This window comes from Phallusia mammillata, chromosome 2, assembly GCF_965637545.1.
Source record: "Phallusia mammillata chromosome 2, kaPhaMamm4.hap1.1, whole genome shotgun sequence".
NCBI lineage: Eukaryota > Metazoa > Chordata > Ascidiacea > Phlebobranchia > Ascidiidae > Phallusia > Phallusia mammillata.
The window spans coordinates 5129893-5146855 of record NC_137253.1 but is presented as its reverse complement, the minus strand read 5'-3'; the positions used below and the strand labels follow the sequence as shown (position 1 = coordinate 5146855).

The 16963-nt window shown below is 39.6% G+C and overlaps 1 protein-coding gene across 1 annotated transcript in view; it reads left to right on the top strand.

Moving 5' to 3' along the window:
- Window positions 1-1265: 1265 nt before the first annotated feature.
- The window catches only part of LOC145214694 (uncharacterized), a 35058-nt gene continuing 19360 nt past the window's right edge, over window positions 1266-16963 (top strand). Inside the window, exons 1-8 of the mRNA XM_080083277.1 lie at window positions 1266-1533; window positions 1858-1938; window positions 3274-3421; window positions 5032-5156; window positions 5806-5883; window positions 6336-7905; window positions 8038-8157; window positions 8369-8475. Of these exons, the coding sequence (XP_079939403.1) occupies window positions 1395-1533; window positions 1858-1938; window positions 3274-3421; window positions 5032-5156; window positions 5806-5883; window positions 6336-7905; window positions 8038-8157; window positions 8369-8475 (2368 nt within the window). The 5' untranslated portion in view covers window positions 1266-1394. The remainder of the gene's footprint in view (window positions 1534-1857; window positions 1939-3273; window positions 3422-5031; window positions 5157-5805; window positions 5884-6335; window positions 7906-8037; window positions 8158-8368; window positions 8476-16963) is intronic.

Below are 16963 nucleotides of genomic sequence, written 5' to 3'. Positions count from 1 at the left end.
TTTTAAAACAATGTCCAACCAGTTTAGATGACAAAAAGCAGATTTTTCCAGTTTTCATTTAATGCTTTGCAAACAAAATGTATTCCATATTATACTCACAGTAACGCACTTGTTGTTTGTTGGCTTTTGATGAAGCAAACTTGCTCTAGCTCTTGCGGTAGGTCCTCTTCTTCCATTCAAAGTGACAACTATACAGCACAACAGCTAACTGGATCGCTGCTTTTCTAGAATGAACTGCAGCCTAATCGCCCACTGGAATGAGTGACGAACTTTATTTTCATTTATGATGTGCGTAGCATCACCTCACGACAAAACAAAACCATTTTTATAAATATGATTCTGCCCCTTAAAGAAATAAGTTTCAAACTTTAAGGCTAAAATATATTGCAAAATTATAAGTCCAAAAATATTCTTGAAAGATAAATGACCTCAAAGAAAGATTGTAATATGGTGCGTTACTGTTTCTTATCAGAAAAGATAAATTTGGAATTTGGAATTGTTTTCAAATCGAAACTGCCTTGACTTGCTACAAAAAAATGACAAATCATACAGGAAGCTTGAACACATTTTGAAATCATACCTTGATTCTTTTCCACATTCTTCGATAAACATAATGCATGTTTGTGCTCTTCAAACACTTTAGAGTATATTATTATGTTTCAAACTGTCATTGCAGGCGTACTCCAGGAGAATGTTTTCTAAAATTGGTCGTTTTATACCAGATGCTGAGTATTTACAAGTAAAAAAACTATTTGCGTTTGACTTTGCAACATTCAAACATACCAATATTTTCTGAGAATATGACAGTTTTATCGCACAGCACAAACATCGCACAAACACAAACCATTTAATCACCAACTCAACCGACCTCCATTTTGTTATTCAAAGCATATGAACTCATTTGAGCTGACACGTGGTATAAATTATTGCATAGCCATGTAGGGGCCAACAAGGCGATAGGAAACGATTTTAGATACATTGCAGTTTTTTGTTGAAATTAACAATTTCATGTAGCAAACGATGTCGCCTGCTAAGTTACTGCACATGCGCACTTGTATGTGTTGTATTTAGTCGCCCAAGGCGCCATTTTAAATCGTTATTGCATTTTTAAATTTTATTGATTGCTAAATATTGTAAACAAAGTTAACTATTCTTATTTCCTTGGAGTTTTGTAAAAGTTTTGTTTTTAAAATTTATGATTCAGCAAACTTTGTCAACTTTGACCCCGGTGTTTACAAGTTATAATCATGATTCAGGATTTTTGTTGCTGAAAAAGAGGAACTTACTTGCACTACTGCAATTGCTGCGCGTTTAAAGTTTTGCGAGGGTTTTGAAACATTTTGAAAGCAAAAATGTAGAAGTTTTAAATCTAAAGTGTTGAATTGTTATTAATCATGACTTCACATGTTCGTTTACCAACCGATGAAGGAAATGACGACAAAGAATTAATTGCAATTTACGACGACTTGTTGCAATATTTTATTCCGTTTGGGTATTCTCGCCATCAACTTGTGGAAGCGATAAAAGAAGCAAGTGAGTGCACCTAGTTTCTGTTGTAATCACATTTTCATTACGTTTTTTTAACATATTAGTGTATTTTGCAAGGCGGAGGATGAGTGACGTCAAATTCTTTGTGTTTTAAACAGCGTTAATGACGTCACAAATACTTAAAATTTTGCATGACGTCATCATATGAGCTCAACTATGTTCTGGCATAGTTTTATAACTTTATGGCGTCATTAACCCATGCACCTACGTTTATACATTAGTCCAAAAAGTTTAATGTTGTAACTTTTACTTCCATTTAATTTTGATAAAATTCAATTGTTTTTCATTATCTGTGATTTTTGTTTTCAGATGTTGGTCCTCAGTTAAATGACTTCAATGTCAACAGACTGTTCGAGTTTCTATCTTTTCAAAATGAAGTTACTTTTGAAGGTAAAAATTAGGTGCTTTTTGGCCAGTCTGCAGAACATGGCAGTTCCCGACGAGATCTCGTGCGTGCAGGACCTACATGTCCCGCGTGCGCGCGTGCACGACCCGTAAGTTCGCGTGCAAGACCAATTTCAGCAGGCGCAAAGCAAGTAAAAGAGGTCAAGACAGCCCAATTAAATGCCTTTGGTGCAAAATTTTCGGGTGCAAACCCCAAAACTTGGCGTGCAAAATTTTTTTTCAAAAACAAAATCGCGCGTGCAGCTGCCACACTCTGCAGACTGGCTTTTTGGCATGTTGAGTGTTGACCACCAAGGATTATTTACATGACTTATTTTAATCTTCTGTATTTTGTGAATTATTATTACGTTCATTCTGTGCGCTGCAAACAAAATAAACTGAATGATTGATTAATGTCACTTAATGCTTCTGCATGTATTTACAACATTCGCTTTTTTGTCACATTTTCCACCTCATTATATATTTAAGTGTGTTGGAAAATTGAAGTTAAATTTAAAAGCAACAAAAAGGTAGTAGGTTGTTGGTTGCCAACAGATACAAAGCATAGAAAAAAGATATGGTCTGAATTTGTGTGCCATATTCTTTAAGCATGTATTTACTATTTTTCTTGGTGCATTTTTCATTACTTATATTCCAGTTTTCAGGAATAAAATAAGAATAAGAAATTAAATCAGAATTATATCGAAAAAGGCAATAAACATCCACATAAAAATATTGTTTGGTGTCTGTTACAACCTAACTACCAAAAGTTAGTTACCTTTTTTATGGTAGTGTCTTCATATTTGCCAGTATTTCAAATGGCTGTTAAACTAGCAAAAAACATTTCTAACAACCTATGCTACTGATCAGGTCTTGCTTTTAGCACACATACCATTCAAACTAATTTTACTTCAATCGCGTTTTTGATGTGTTTTGTATTAATATGAGAACAGTCTATTTATACGAGATGTACGTCACAATCTGTGATGTCATAATGATTAAGATGTTCTTTATTCTGCCTACTCAAAAGTGGGCAGTGTGTTATCAAATCTGTCATAACATGAAGATGTACCAATTTTTTGACACAACAGGGACTTATAAAACTAAAAAAACTGCCACAGTTTTAAATTTTTGGTGATGTCGGAACATAATTTTAGAAAGTTTTTTTTAACACAACTTTTTGTTTGTTTATATTTTTGAATGGTTAAAATATTACACAAAATGTGTGAACATGTCTTGTTCTATTGACCTATTGTTGCAAAAACAATTAACTCTAAATAATATGTTGTGTCTGATATTGTTTTCTGCCAATAATGTAAACAAATGTGTTATGTTTTTCAGAAAGTAAAACCACTTGCAAAAATGTGGAAACTGAGTCCGGTGAAGGAAATTCAAAATCGCTACAAGATCAGCTTTCATCTGTTTCTACACAAAAACCAGATCCTATTGTACCAGACAAAGCACAGTTAATTGAATGCGGAACTGACAGGTAACATTACCTTTAAAACAATCTTACTTTTTGAAGTGGGTTAAATTTAAATAATCACTAAGTAGTTCCGGTTCCACTTTCCTTGATCTCATTGTTGAACGTTCTAGTTTTTTTTAAGATTTTTTTTTATTTAAGTTTATTTGGTTGTTCATTACCCCCGGGTAACAATAATAAAAAGGTTAATAGCCGCTAAACTAGTTAACATTAGGTGCTTCCAAACACAGTATACCAATTTGTGTTATTTTTTAACTTAACATTTTGAACTTAAACGCTCTGTTGCGAAGTTGCATTTATAGGACTTGAGAAGGCACCAGCACTGTTTTGGAATGTGTAACAAATGTTAATGCATCCAGCATGGATTAAAGTAAATGTATTGAGTGTGCATCAGGCCCATTAAAGGCGCCATACTAAAGCAGCCTTTCACCAAGCATTCACCACAATATGGCAAGGTGTAGGCTAGAAAAATATAACCTGCTGTGGGATTCAAACCAATGACAGGAGTCTTTCTCGCTCTACCAACTGAGCTATGCAGGCTCAGTGGAGAATCGGCCCAAAGTTGAATGACAAGCACTGTTTGTGGGTTTAGATCAGTGGTTCTTAACCTTTTTTCCTTGCTGCACCCCTTTCAAATCACCAACCAATTTTCGCACCCCCTTTCAAATCACTAACCAATTTTCGCTCCCCCTTCTGTAATTGCTTAAATAGAATAGACCTAACCAACCTTAATGATTCAGCATCCCCGCACCCCCTAGGAACAGTTCTCGCACCCCTTGGGGGTGCGTGCACCCCAGGTTAAGAACCCCTGGTTTAGATTCCACCGCGGCCAGATTTTTCTAGCTTACGCCTTGCTATATGGTGGTAAATGCTTGGTGCCTGACTGATTCTGTATGCCGTATCCAATGGGCCCGGCATACTGTAATTTATATATGAGTGTGCCGTTATCGCTGGTCTGCATCGACCAGGGGTGTCCACCTGGAAAACACTGCCTTGCCAATTTTGGTTTTCAAATATACTCGCGTGCCAACGTTTGGTATTTGTTTGTAAACACGGGATATTTTACCGGGTAACTATTGGGGGCTGCCCTACGCGTCCAAATCTTCACTACAGTTTGTAGCCCAAGGGCTGCAGCTCTTCTTGCGTAGGTTAAGTTTTTTTACCGTTACACAGTTTTCCAAGACAAAACAGAAGCTTGTCAATTCTTGCTAACTTATTAAACGAATCGCGTTATTTCCGAATATTCAACCAATATGTATAAAACCTTAAAAGGACTCGTCAAGCAAAAATGTCAATGCAAGTAAACTTGTTTGTGAAATTTAGAAAATACACAAAAAAGTTGGTTGGGTGAGAAATCATAAAGTTTACCATTAAAATGCTGGAAAAAGATTGAGTGCCAGATTCTAATGCTCTGCGTGCCACATTTGGACACCCCTGGCATAGACCCTTCAGGGCTGATCCCAGTTATGAATTTATGTTCATCTTAAATGTATTGAAGGTGTTTACTGTTTACATGGAACTTGAATTACATTTTAACAAAACAATACTGTTTTCATACTTTAACATAGTCACAATTAGATAATAAGCTTTCCTTTTAACTTCTATGTCTTTCACAGGAAAGCTTCTGAAGCCCCACAGACCAAAGACGAAACACTTGCAAACTCATTTGATCAAATGGTGATGCAACTGCAAATTTTGGGCTATTCTAATAGTGAAGTGAGGCAAGCGATAATGAAAAGCAGTAAGTTAAGACAGATAGATATCTTTTTTATATTTAAGGCCACTATTTTATTTGCACTAAATCACCTACACTTGTGCACAATCAACAATAAACCATTGAGATACATTGTTTTAAATGTCAACTGGAGTTGACTTTAGAAAGAGTACCCCAAAATTAAAATTCCAACGTCATGCTTTGCTTGCATATTAACAAAAGTAACTGTGTAAAAACACAATAAGCCACATCAAAGCATTAAAGCTTTTGTCATTGATTTTCTGTAAAACTGACCAGTGACTGGCCAAAATTTAACAGTTATGCCAAGCAGAAAGCTAGTTATAAATTGGCTATTTTGTGCTGTCTGGTGACAAAAAGGCCAATATGGGATGTGAAATGCCAAATATTAGTGTCAATATTCAATTTGGCTGACAATCGGTTTATTTCTACAGTAAATCTTTTTGTTTTTAAAATTATGAAACAAAGCGTGAACCATGGTAGATATCTCTTTTTCTCTTGTAAAGACTTTTTTTAAATGATTTGCATGTTTAATATGGCTATTCGCTCAAAGAATATCATTATAAACGGCTATATTACAGCTGGTAGGTTATTTAAAGTTCTTATTTGCAGGTATCTATCCACATGTAATTTTTTTACTGTATTTATTTTGTTTTAGATGTCAGTCCATTCATTACTGATGAAAATATCAATAAAGTGGTTGAATATCTTGAAAACCCACAGCAAAACAAAAAAGGTAATGATTTGAAAGAAGTGTACATTTGGTTAGAAATTACTGTTGCAACTTTTCTACTTTATTTGGATTATAGATTGTAACCTATTTTGATGAACACCCCTTAACAAGTCAAAACATTTTCATTCCTCCCTAAAATACTACATAGCTAAATCATACAAAGATCATTTAAAATTAGGTCTTTTATCAACTTTTCAGGTTATATTCCCAGAGCTTAAGTGTCTATATACAAACCACATGTAAAAATTAAAGTAATCTCCTCCTCTGTAGTTTTAAAACTCTCTTGGGAGAAACTACTATCCTGGGAACCATTGTTCTAAGCAATGTGGTCTTTCATGACTGTTTTGTGAAAAATGTACTAAACCTTAATATAGTTTTAGATAACATGCTTTCCACCAAATGTTTTATCAAATGCATGTGCCATCATTTGCAATAAATATATGTTTTTTTTTTAGATAATAACATGAGTTCATGCAGCGAAAACTGTGAACAAGATTTTGTGATAAATATCACGAACAACCCGATCGCTCATCATACACCACCACAAATTTCTGTTGCACCCATATCCGATTCTTCGACCTCTGCAAAGATCAGAGCTTCCCATTATAAGAAGTCATTGCTGCAGGACAACTGTGTTACATCCAGTTCCAGTTTGATTTCTATGCCTCGGCCAGTCGTTCAAAGTCATAAATTTTATTCTTTGCCGAAACATCTTAGTGGCAAAAAAGAAAATGATGACACCACAGTACTGCAAGATCAAACTGTGTCGTCAAGCCTTACTAAAGGCAGAAAGCCATTGTCACCTTTTGAAGACCCTGCAAAAGAAGAAAACAAGCCAACTGACATAAAAACAAACTCCACAGCTAGACAAAATGATGTTGTTGTTAATCAATTTGACACTGTGTCCAATATGGATGACTTACCTAAAACCCATTCTTTAAATTTCCCCGCAGTAAGGGGTTTAAAAATAAATGAAAATAAAGGCCAAAGCTTGCCAATAATACCTTCAACCCCTGATCAGACAGACTCTCAACCATATATTTCTGACCCAACAGTTCATATGACTGTTTTTGATCATCAACCATTTCACGCTCAAGATGAGACACAAGCCAGTGATGAAATCCTTCATTCAGTGTCGCTTGAATTGCACAAAAGCCAGAATTCTGACCTAGTTTCAGCACCAAACTCTAATCCTCATGAAGTCACTGAGGCAGATGAAATTGAACACTTACGCAGTAAAATTGTTCCTTTTGAAGAAAACACTAAATCTGGAGATTCTTCTTGCCCTGAAAGCTGCGATGCAGACAGTGAATCGATTCACTCATATACTCTGCTAAGTGATCCTTCAGTTATTGTGCAAGAGTTACTGCTTGATGACTTACCCAGTAAGGAAAAGAATGGTTATGAAAATCACAGTTTTTCATTGCTTCCCTCAGATGAAATCAAGTCTAATAGTTCTGAAAATTTTGTCTCAAATTCAACCCAACCTTTGCACATACTTTCGGATCCATTTTTAGTGAGTGGAAGTCTGGCAAAAGACAATAAAATTCCTTCCCATAAAAGTGCAAATGAAACGGAGCATGAAGATGTTATGCCATCCAACGTAACTCAAAAGTCCAAAACATCTTTAGATGAAATAAATGCTGATACTGCTGATGATATACCAACCACATCTAAAGAAACAAGTGAGAACACTTTGTTACGTGAAGTTGGATTCAATCCTTTTGCTCAGGGGGATTCTATGAGTTCAAGTGATTATTCCACTATCGACATTTACAATTACAAAGGGCCATATGATGTTTCATCCCCATTCAGCCTGCCATCCTTTTCAAAGCCCCAGTCTTCACCTGTAGTGAATAAAACTAATGAAAATGACAGCAGTGAATCAAAGACAAAACTCGTCAAAATTACGCCAGCTGAACTGAAAAAACAACTCAGTAAAGAATACATGAAAAAGAGTCAGGAGCAGAAATTTGAAATACCAGCAGAAGAAAAACCTATGGTGCCACTGAACCCGATTCCCAGGTAATATTTGTAATTTTGAAAACAAAACCTCATAGAAAAATATGGTTTGGCACATGACACAAAGTGAATAATGAAGTTTTAAATTACAAACACATGTTGCACTAAGTTGCACTATAATATACATTAAAAAAGGTTCTCAACTGATGAGAAGGCCTGTCCATCTGATGTTGAAGTTGTTTTCAGTGTTGTCAGTGAACTGGTTGACATTGCTGTTGAACAGGAAATGGTTCTAGATGAAGTGGAAAAGTCTAGGTATATAAACATGTGGTAGTGTTTCTTGTTTCCTAGTAGCAACCATTCTTGTTAACAAACAATTTGCAAAGTTTGTTATGTAACTATTGAAAAAAAAATGCAATCAACTAGAACATTTTCTTAACCAACTGTGAACCCAAGTTTGGGTTCAGTATGCAATTAAACTGAATATGCATTTAACTGTTTTGGAACTTTTCGTTTTTGTTCGTAGGAATTCGCAAAAAGAAGAACTGAGTGATGAATTCAGTGGTCTGATAACAAAAGTTCAGAAACTTGGATTTTCCCGTAGCGTGGTGGAAAGAGCAATTGAAGCCACAAGTATGTTTGTTACAGCGAGAATTAATTGTTCCGCTTGGCTGATTTAAGTTCTCGTTTATTCGTGACGTATTGAAATATTCATCCGCGACAGAGCATGTGCTTTGAACGCCACGTTTTTGTGAGCTGCGTTAGTTGCTAGGTTTGCAGTCAATTTAAGTGAATTTATCCTAATTTCTTGTGACTATTTTGTTTATAGTGAAACTGTAAATGTTAAGAGCAATAGCTAAAATGCTGAATTGTCAGTTGTGGAACCTCTAGCCGCGTGCTAGTAAAGCCCTGGTTACCCAACAGTTGGTATGTTTTATGTTTTTGCTTGATTTGTGTTTAACTTGTGTTAATGTGTATTTTAACAGTAACTTGACTTGTTATGAGTAATTTGGAAGTAATCTAATGTAAAATATGACCGATTAATGTAGATTTAGTTTAAAACCTTGTGTGTACTGTTAAAACTGCTTATTGTTTGATGGTCGCTATGACGTCATAATGTGTACGTCTGGCTTATGTATGTTATTTGTGGTTACAGAAAAACCGTTGCCGTTGCTATTGACGTTGTCGTCTTGGTTTATTCGTCAGCGTTGCCTTTTATCGCCAAAAAAGAACATTCGTTGCAAATGCAAGAGTGGGTCGTCTTGGAGGACAGGCTGTAGGACGGGCGCGTTTTACAAAAAGGGTTATCTAGTGTGACGAACGGCGCAGGGCCAGGCTGCGCACCTAGCGGTCGTTACATTAAAGTTTTTCAACTTACGGAAAAACTGTTGAAAAATAAAGTTTTTCAACTTTGGAACACAAAGTGTTCAACCTACGGAAATCGTTGAAAAATAAAGTTTTTCAACTTACGGAAAAACTGATGAAAAATAAAGTTTTTCAACTGATTGAAAACAAAGTGTTCAATCTACGGAAGCCTCTGAAAAATAAAGTTTTTCAACTCGTTGAAAATAAAGGTTTTCAACTTCGAACTTTCTAACATCGTTGGTAGAGCTATCAAGATGGTTGAATCTCAACACACTCTTGACAATTTAGTTAAACGACTGAACTTGGCATATCAAGATGCAGAGGAAATTATGATTGATTCCTCGAATGTGCAACAGTTAAAAGAGAAGACTTCATCCATTGATGTTTTGTACGACGAATGTGTTGGCAAACACACAACACGACTGGATTTTGTAAAAAAGAAAAAAGATAGAAGAAAAATTAATGCTGCGCTCTCAAGTTTGCGAAGTGGCAAGCAAGAATTTGATGCGCGCACAGAAGAATGGTTAGAGGAAGTAAGGCGTTCCAAACCGCCTGAACACTCGAGCAAGGAACCGTCTGTCAGCGATTTTGGTTCTAGAAGTAGAATTGGTTCACATACAAGTTCGAGGTCGAGTTGCAGACGTACTGAGGCGCTGGTAAATAAGGAAGTCGCGCTGTTGGAAAAGGAGTTTCTGCAAAAAAGGATGGAAACAGAAAATCAGTTAAAACTTCTGGAAGCTGACCATAAAATAAAGGCTGCCACAGTGGCAGCTGAGTTATGGGAAAGAACGTCTTCATCGGGATCATGTTTCGCTGGATTTCAGCCAGAGAAGCAAGTTGAATTACCAGTCCTCTTCTCACCTGAGACCAAACCCGAAGTAGTAAAAGAGGAAAAGCAAGCATCAGACTCCAGCATTATTAACAGAAGCAGTTCAGAAGCGCAGGTAACGGACATTCCGTCCTCCTCGCGTTGCGAACCTAAACCAAAAACGGAAGCACTGAATCATGAGCCGGAGGTGAGTGACCTGTGTCGTGTTGCTGCAGTCTTAAAGGCAGGGATGGAGCTTCCCAGGCCACAGCTATTGTATTTTGATGGTGATCCGCTAATGTACACGCGTTTCATGATAAGCTTTGACGAAAATATTGGTCGGCGGGTAGACAGCGACAGTGTGAAGCTTAATTATCTGATCCAATACTGTCGAAAAGAAGCACATGCAATGATTGCCTTTTGCATTGGCCTTGACTCTCCGGAAGGTTACCGAAGGGCTCGAGAGTTGTTATTAGAGCGTTACGGACGTCCTATCATTATCGCACGTGCATACGTGGATAAGCTAAGTCACTGGCCTTATCTGAAATCCGATGATACTGACGGATTGATAGAGCTAGCACAGGCATTAGAAGAGTGTCTGGTGACCCTGACTCATCTGGGATACTTCGCAGACATCAACAATTTTGAAAATATGCTGAATATAATAAAGCGATTGCCGTTTGCACTGCAAAGTCAATGGAGAAGACATGCTGCTAAAATTGAAAGGAATAGGGAAGAGCCTCGTTTCTGTCACCTTGTTGAATTCGTTAAGAAAGAAGCGTACATTGGAACCACGATGTTTGGTCGAGTGTTGGGTCCTCGGAAGGACAGAGATACGCAGAAAAGGCGCAGCAAATCTCCTACGACGAGGACAAGAGCATCGACTCATGCGACATCGGTTGCTCCGGGAAACGAGCGTAAGGCTGAACCTAGAAGTCCTCAGAAGCAGGGATGTCCTTTGTGCAGTAAATCACACGACCTTGGCAATTGCGACGTGTTCAAACGGAAAACCTTCGTAGAGCGAAGAAAGTTTCTGCGTCAAGTTCGGCTGTGTGACAATTGCTTTGTAAAGGGTCATATAGCAAGAACATGTAGTTTACCAAACTCTTGCACCATCGGCGGATGCCGTGGAAAGCATCACAACCTTCTGCACTGGACAGAATGGAAGACTTCTTCAACTGCACCCGTACGCGAAGCGTCTACGCAGGCCTCAGAAGAGAAACCGTCATCATCAAATGCAACTGTCACCTGGACTTGCATGAGCACTCATGCAGAGAGTGTGTACCTTAACATAGTGCCGGTAAAGGTTACGGCCAGTAATGGTAGAAAGCTGGAAACTTACGCCTTTTTGGATCAAGGATCGACTACAACCTTGTGTGACAAACGACTGATCGAGCAGCTGGACGTCGGGGGGAGAAAGACAACGTACTCCTTGACCACTGTCAGTGATAGGTCACAGAGAAGAGAGGGTTTGGCCGTCGATTTAACGGTGGCGTCGCTCGACGGGAAGCAATCCGTACGATTAAACGACGTTTTGAGCGTGGACAGTTTGCCAGTCTCCCCAAACAGAATACCGGAAGGGTCGCTTTGGCGATGGCCTCACTTGCGAAATTTAGAGTTTCCTGTCTTGCCCCATGGGGAAGTCATGTTGCTGATTGGAGCGAACGTTCCCGAGGTGTTCTGGATAAATGATGAACGAAGAGGCGGAAGAAAGGAGCCAAGTGCCGTGCGTTCTATGCTCGGTTGGTCGCTTGTAGGTCCATGTCGTAGTAATGGTTCAAGAAGTTCACAGATACGGGTGAATTTTGTAACCTCGCAGGACGAAACGTTGCACCAACAGATAAAATGCATGTGGGAAAGCGACTTTGGGCAAACCGCGTTGTCACCCGGAACGACACTGTCGAAAGAAGACAGGTACGCATTGAAACAGATGGAAAGCTCAGTGAAGTGTCATGACGGACACTACCAACTGCGAATGCCATGGAGACCAGGTGCTCCAAACTTGCCAAATAATCGTGCTATGGCAATGAAGCGTTTGTCATACTTGAAACGGCGATTGGAAACTGATTCGCAGCTGTATGAGAAGTACAAGCAAACGTTGGATACGTACTTGAACGAGGGATATGCCAGACGTTTGAAGTGCGACGACAAGGAGCCGGAAGATGGCGCTGTTTGGTACCTGCCGCATCACCCGGTTGTACACCCGCAGAAACCTGGAAAGGTGAGGGTCGTTTTTGACTGCGCCGCCAGATATCATAATATTTCGCTGAATGACCAGCTTTTGCAAGGCCCAGATTTGCTCAACAGTCTTTTTGGGACGCTTGTCCGATTTCGCCAGGAACCAGTTGCTTTTGTCGCCGATGTAGAAGCGATGTTTCACCAGGTAAAGGTTGATCCGATCGATGCATCTGCACTAAGATTCGTTTGGTGGCCTGAAGGCGATTTGTCGCGTGAACCCGTTGATTACCAGATGCTGGTGCACATATTTGGTGCAGCCTCGTCTCCTTGCTGTGCTGGGTACTGTTTGCAGAAAACTGCTGAAGATAACAAGGAGAAATTCAGTTCTGAAGCGGTTTCGACAGTGAAACAAAACTTCTACGTGGACGATTGTTTGAAGTCCGTAAGGAACGAAGACGATGCAATCAAATTGGCTGGAGAGTTGCGTGAATTGTTGCAGCTCGGAGGATTTCGGCTCAGAAAATGGGTGAGCAACAGCGAGCGTGTGTTGTCGTCAGTCCCAACCGAAGATAGATCTGTACAGTCCATTATATTAAATGTTGATGTAAAGCACATGGAACGTGTGCTTGGAGTGTTGTGGAATTTTCGCTCCGACGTGTTTGAATTTGACGTAAAGGTCAAAAAGAAGCCTGTAACGAGGAGAGGAATACTTTCCGTGGTCAGCTCCTTGTTCGATCCCCTGGGTTTCGTTGCGCCTGTAATATTACATGCGCGAAAGCTTTTGCAGGAGCTTTGCAAAGAAAATTATGGCTGGGATCAGGAAGTTCCACCGGATATAGAAAAGAGATGGAACGCATGGATTTTTGAGCTTCCAGGTCTATCAGAAATTAAGATTAAAAGGTGTTTTCAGACCACTGGACTTGAAGTCAAGACGCACGAGCTGCATCATTTCGCAGATGCGTCTTCCTGTGGATACGGAACAGTCGCATACTTGCGAACAATGGATGAACAAGGCAATGTGCATTGTTCTTTTGTTACTGGAAAGGCCCGTCTTGCGCCTTTGAAGATGGTGTCTATTCCCAGATTGGAATTGACCGCAGCTACTCTTGCTGTCAAGATGGACCAAGTTTTAAGGCAGGAACTTGACTTGGATATCGGACGATCCGTGTTTTGGACTGATTCAACTGCAGTTCTCCAATCCATTTACAACGTAAATAAACGGTTTTGTACCTTTTTCGCCAACCGACTGGCGAAAATTGAGGAAGGATCCGACGCGTCGCAGTGGAAGCATGTTCCTACTGCATTAAACCCAGCTGATGACGCATCTCGTGGGTGTACTGTAAAGGCTTTTCTCCAAAACAAGCGTTGGTTCACCGGACCTTCGTTTTTAGGCAGCGATGAACGTCACTGGCCTACGAATCCCGTGAATACCAAAGATGTTCCCGAGGAATATTTAAACATGAAACCGAAGAAAATGTTGGCTGTGCATGTTGCAGAGGAGCAGTGTTTGTTTGATGATTTAATTTGTCGCTATTCTTCATGGAAGAAATTAAAGAAGGCAGTTGCTTGGCTCCAGCGATTCGTTGACTATCTGCGTTCTAAGAAGAACCAACACCTATCCAAAAGACTGACTGTCGCTGATCTTGAAAGTGCTGAGCTAGCGATTGTCAAATATGTTCAAGGAAGACAGTTTTCTGACGAAATAGAGGCATTGTGCAAGTGCGAAGACTTAGATCGCACCGGGAAGAAGAAAGTCATGAAGAAACTGCCATCAAAAGCTCTTCATAGACTCAATCCTGTTTTGATTGGTGGTGTGTTGCGAGTGGGTGGCCGCCTGGAAAGGGCACCGATTCCCTTTGAAATTAAGCACCCGATGATTCTCCCAAACGCACATCACATTACTACTTTGATTATTCGCGAGACACACGCTAATGTTTGCCATTCCGGAATGTCGCACACTTGGGCAATTGTTCGTCAGAGATATTGGATTGTGCGAGGTGGTGTAGCGGTAAGAAGAATCCTTGGAAACTGTGTGTTCTGTCGAAGAAGAAATGCTTCAGTCTCGAAACAAATGATGGCCGACTTACCTGTTGAGCGCACGACTCCGGGTGAGCCACCGTTTTCGTCTGTGGGTGTGGATTACTTTGGACCCATACTCGTGAAACAAGGAAGAAGCGAAGTCAAACGATACGGTTGCATCTTCACGTGTATGACCGTGCGTGCTGTGCATTTGGAAGTAGCGCACTCGCTTTCTACTGACTCGTTTATTGACGCTTTCCGAAGGTTTATTGGAAGACGGGGAAAGCCCAGGCGCATTTTCAGTGATAATGGAACGAACTTCGTCGGCGCTGAGCGCATACTGCGCGAGTCTCTTGAAAAATGGAATCAAACTCACATCGAAGAACGTCTTCGCCAGTGGGGCGTTGACTGGTCATTTAACCCACCTGCCGCCAGTCACATGGGTGGCGTCTGGGAACGTCTAATTCGTTCGGTGCGCAAGATCTTGAATGTATTGTTGGGACAGCAAGTGCCTTCTGACGAGACGCTGAGTACGCTGCTTGTTGAGGTCGAGTTCATCCTAAACTCGAGGCCCTTGACTCCCATCAGTCTTGATCCTGCCGACAGAGAGCCTCTGACACCGAACCACCTGCTTTTGATTGGGCGACATGATATCTCGCCACCCGGAGTATTTGTGAAGGAAGACAACTACGTTCGACGACACTGGCGCCAGGTCCAGTACTTGGCCGACCAGTTTTGGGTCCGATGGACAAATGAGTACCTGCTGACGCTACAGACGCGTCAGAAATGGCAATTTCCCGAAGAGAACCTCGACGCTGGTGATCTGGTCCTGTTGGTCGACAACTCGGCACCACGAGGAAAATGGCTTACCGGAAGAATCGTAGAAACGTACCCGGATAAGTCCGGGTTTGTGAGAAGTGCTTTGGTTAAAACGCACGTTGGGTCGTTCAAACGACCGATCGCAAAGTTGTGTTTGATTATGAAGGCTTAAAGTGTTTTGTTTGTTCGTTACGTTTACCTTTCTCGCTGTTTGTGTGTTGTAAAGATGTTCTCATGGGTTCGCACATCGTCGGGGGGTATGTTACAGCGAGAATTAATTGTTCCGCTTGGCTGATTTAAGTTCTCGTTTATTCGTGACGTATTGAAATATTCATCCGCGACAGAGCATGTGCTTTGAACGCCACGTTTTTGTGAGCTGCGTTAGTTGCTAGGTTTGCAGTCAATTTAAGTGAATTTATCCTAATTTCTTGTGACTATTTTGTTTATAGTGAAACTGTAAATGTTAAGAGCAATAGCTAAAATGCTGAATTGTCAGTTGTGGAACCTCTAGCCGCGTGCTAGTAAAGCCCTGGTTACCCAACAGTTGGTATGTTTTATGTTTTTGCTTGATTTGTGTTTAACTTGTGTTAATGTGTATTTTAACAGTAACTTGACTTGTTATGAGTAATTTGGAAGTAATCTAATGTAAAATATGACCGATTAATGTAGATTTAGTTTAAAACCTTGTGTGTACTGTTAAAACTGCTTATTGTTTGATGGTCGCTATGACGTCATAATGTGTACGTCTGGCTTATGTATGTTATTTGTGGTTACAGAAAAACCGTTGCCGTTGCTATTGACGTTGTCGTCTTGGTTTATTCGTCAGCGTTGCCTTTTATCGCCAAAAAAGAACATTCGTTGCAAATGCAAGAGTGGGTCGTCTTGGAGGACAGGCTGTAGGACGGGCGCGTTTTACAAAAAGGGTTATCTAGTGTGACGAACGGCGCAGGGCCAGGCTGCGCACCTAGCGGTCGTTACAATGTTTCTATTTTCATGACTGCTAAATGATTGCCTAGTTTTTTTGCAGTGCGTAAGGTCCAATATCAAAAACGATTATTAAAAAAAGTACTTTAAAGTACTTTAGGTTACACACAATCCTGAAACAAGACTGCCATGCTAGAATTTTGAATAGTGGGACTTATATAGCCTAGTCTTGTTGCATGTGAATGCTTGCAAAACCATCTTAGTTCCATATATTGTATCTGAAATATATACCTAAAATACTGTGATTATGTATAAGTGTGATATCTTTGCTGGTCTGCATACAGACATTGAATTTATCCCAATAATAGAAGCCTAAGTTTAGATTTATAATGAAGTACTGCCTTTTTTAGAATTTGGCGTAATACTTGTCAAATGAATAAATTTATTGTTTATGTTTTACTACCCCACAAGTTGTTGTTGTAAATTATGGGTCCCCTTCCCTGAAGGGGACACATATTGTTTTTGTCTATATTTTTTTTTTCTTTTTTCTTTTTTTCTTTTTTTTTTTTTCTTTTTTTCTTTCTAACGCAGATTTGTTCCCACGTTTTGGTCAAGAAAGAATGGTTCAAACTTTTTAAAATTTACACATATTACAGATATTGGTCTAAAGATGGTCCATGTGAATTTTGACCCCGTTTTATCCCTCGGTTCACCCACAGCCCCCCAAAACGTGAAATTTTTAGCGCGGATTTGTTCCCACGTTTTGGTCAAGAAAGAATGGTTCAAACTTTTTCAAATTGACACACATAATAGGTATTGGTCTAAAGATGGTCCATGTGAATTTTGACCCCGTTTGATCCCTCGGTTCACCCACAGCACCCCAAAACGTGAAATTTTTAGCGCGGCTATTGTTCCCACGTTTTGGTCAAGAAAGAATGGTTCAAACTTTTTCAATTTTACACACATTACAGATATTGGTCTAAAGATGGTCCATGTGAATTTTGACCC